Genomic DNA, 3430 nt, shown 5'->3' with positions numbered 1-3430 from the left:
TACCGCTATCTTGATAGCAGAAGTTAACAGAATACAAGATTAGATTGTTGTAAAATTCTCAGTAAAAGTTTAACAGAAAGTATACAAGATGAGAACTGAAACTAAAATTTGGCTGCAGTTTCCCATAAACATAAACACATCCATGTCCATAAACATAAACATATACAACATCCATGTCCATAAACTTAAACAACATAAACACATACATGTCCATAAACATAAACACAACTACCAAAGTCAACAACATAAACACATCCATCACTCATAAACACTAGCATCACTCATAATCAGCTGAAGTCCCAACCCCGCTAGCACTCCTCTTCTTTCTACGTTGCTTTGGCTCCTCCGGTCCCTCCAATGTCTTCTGAATAATGGAATGCATAGTATGAACTACATCCCACATGGCTGTGCCCTCTGCGGGTGCCCCAACAGTCTCTGGATCAACAGCAACAGTAGAGTATGTCGACAGCAAAGCAAACTGACCCTGTAACATTCAAAGAAAGTGTCAATATTCGCAAGGTAATATTGCAAGAAAGTGTCAATACAGGGTTAAGTTTAACAAACCTCAAGAAATGACCAACGGTCAACTCTCAGCTCCTCAGGAATCATGAAAGGATGTGAGTGTTGTTTGTACCAGTCATTGTTCTCAGTATCACACTCGTGCGGGTAATCAACATAGCGTCCTCTAATAGTATGGTTCCGCCAATCCATCCACATAGCATCACAATCCTCGCATGAAACTTTTGATGGAGGAGCTCGAGGCTTGGACTGCACAATCCCAAACTGCCTGGATACACGCTCAGGTAGGTATGGATAAACTGAGCCGCTGAACCTGATGAATCCACTATACAGTGAGACATGTTCAAATGAACGATGAACATAGTGGTCCATAAAAGGCCTCCATATCACTCCACCAGCAGGAAAGTTATCAAGATTAAGTCTCTTCTGGTCCACTTTCTTTGTCCCCCTGAATGCCAACCACCTCCTAGCCACAGGCATACCCGCTTTGTATTGAGGGAACTCCTTTCTCTCAAACAGCGACCCAGGAAAACGTGCATATACCCACGCCTGCAAATCTAAGGTGTCAGTATTAAAATACAAAAAAATACAAATGAACTTAACAACAAATATGTCAAATACTGACCTGTAGCAAAGTCAAATACCCAGCAACTGTCCTCCCAGTCTTTTTGCAAGCCTCCCCTAACTGACCATACAAATATGCCAACGCCGCCGCACCCCATGCATACTGACCAGCCAAGCTAATATCCCTGAAAAGCTCAAGATAGGCAACACTGACAGACGTGTTACTCTTATCACAAAAGAGAGTCATGCCAACCAAGCGTAACAAGTAAGCTCGGGCTGCTTCTGTCCATTTCAATTCCTTCACACGGTTTTTCACAAGAGCTAGAAGCCAAGCATAATGAAGACTAGGACCTCTACACCTCCGAAACTCGTCCTGCACCTCCTCAATTGTCACCCCCAGCAAATCAACAACCACAGGGGCAGCCTCTTCCTTAGTCGGCTTGCCCAATGAGAAAAAGGACCCTACCACAGGGATGTGCAATAGAGCTGAGACGTCATCTAGAGTGATCGTCATCTCGCCCCACGGCATATGAAATGAGGACGTCTCTGGCATCCATCGCTCAACAAAGGCGGTCACAATGCTAAGGTCAACTGAGCCGCCGTTACAACTATACGGAAGGTGTCCCAACCCTGCAGCTGCCACAAGTGTCTTCACATTGTCAGAGAAGAATTTTACAGGAAAGAAGTGTTTTCCATGATGATGAATCTTCAATGGGGCCCTACATTTGAAGTCAGATCGCACATATGACTTCCAGACGTCATGCGCTATATGCTGCCCAAACTTAGGCAAAAGAGAGAGGTCATAGGGACCTCCGGGATACCAAACACCATATGTTCCATCACCATCCTCAGACTCTCCATCCTGCTCACTATTACCATCCTCATCACCATCTTCAGAACCCATCTCAACCTCATTCTCATTATCATTCTCATTATCATCATCATTCTCATTCTCATTCTCATAATCATTGTCATTGTCATTCTCATTCTGCAGACCATCACCATCCTCAGCACCCCAATGTCGTGCATTAACCAGCACACCCTCCTCACCTTCTCCCACACCCTGAGTCCCTTGACGATCTCGGCGAGCGGAAGCATGAGTTCGCGAACGGTCTCGGGGAGGATGAGGTGGTCGTGAAGCCTCTCCCACAACGCGTTGTGTATGTTTTGTCCTTGCCATCATGCCTGTGTTAACAAAGAAAATCAATGTTAGTTCTTTATTTACAAAACAAAACCCAAAGCACATATTAATAAAAACATGATTTCATGGCATCACAAGTTTCTGGCCTACACATGATATGAAATCTGTAGCTGACATGATTTCATGCTAATTAACCAGAAATCAGAACTAATTTGAATCACAAAGGAAACAAGCTAGAATATTACAAATTATAACAAGCTAGAATACAGGGAACAGACCTGAGAATATTACAAAGCAAACAGACCTGTGCTATAATATTACTAATTTTGAAAATCACATATTAATACTGCAAATTATAACTCCTGTGCTTCTTGGTCGAATTACACTACCGCTATCATAGCTGCGGAAACGACCGCTATCATAGCTGCGGAAACGACCGCTATCATAGCTGCGGAAACTACCGCTATCATAGCTGCGGAAACTACCGCTATCATAGCTGCGGAAACTAACCCGCGATGCCACACTACCGCAATCCTTGATTGCGGAAAGGTGAAACTGTGTGGGTTTTTAAACAGGCTAACAACTCGGAGGGAACAACATTGGGCAAATGGAATGAAAAGGGAACAACTCAGAGGGAAAATGTGAGTTTTTAAGCAAACCAAAGGGAACAACTCAGAGGGACTTACCAGAGTCAAGGTTCCTTCTGAAATTGAGTCCTTCTTCCTCTTTCTTTCTTCTCCTTCTGAAATCGTGATGGTGATGGACAACGGAGAAACCGTGATAGAGGCTAGGGTTTTGGTGGGGAAATGTGAAGTAGGACCGTGATGGAGGCTGGAACTTTGGTGGGGAAACCGTGAAGGAGATGAGGAGATGACCGTCAAAATGAGAGGAGATGAAGAGGAGGAGATGAGGGCCGTGAATGAGAGGAGGGAGATGGGAGATGGTGCAGCCGTGTAGATTAGGTTTTTTTTTTTTCATTGGAGCAGTTATTTTTTAAAATATTTGGGGGTATAAGTGTATTTTTGCACTTAAGGGGATGGTGTGGATAGTAAAGAGGGATGGTACAAATAGTCCCTGCCTAAAAAGTGATAGAATAAAATCAGCGATGACGTCATAACTAATTATTAGACCATGAGCAATGGTTCAACAAAAAATGTTTTGTTTACCCCTTCTCAACCCCATTTTTTCTCTTCCCAAAACTCCACA

The 3430-nt window shown here is 43.5% G+C and overlaps 1 protein-coding gene across 1 annotated transcript; it reads right to left on the bottom strand.

Moving 5' to 3' along the window:
* Positions 1-277: 277 nt before the first annotated feature.
* LOC130717451 (protein MAINTENANCE OF MERISTEMS-like) lies at positions 278-2263 on the bottom strand. The gene is made up of 3 exons (XM_057567677.1): positions 1145-2263; positions 565-1068; positions 278-484 (listed from the first exon to the last, which is right to left on the bottom strand). The coding sequence occupies exons 1-3, from the start codon at positions 2261-2263 to the stop codon at positions 278-280; spliced, it is 1830 nt and encodes a 609-aa protein (XP_057423660.1).
* Between the last annotated feature and the right edge of the window lie 1167 nt (positions 2264-3430).

Source organism: Lotus japonicus, chromosome 5 (genome assembly GCF_012489685.1).
Source record: "Lotus japonicus ecotype B-129 chromosome 5, LjGifu_v1.2".
NCBI lineage: Eukaryota > Viridiplantae > Streptophyta > Magnoliopsida > Fabales > Fabaceae > Lotus > Lotus japonicus.
The sequence above is the reverse complement of the archived record's forward strand: the minus strand, read 5'-3'. Positions and strand labels throughout refer to the sequence as shown.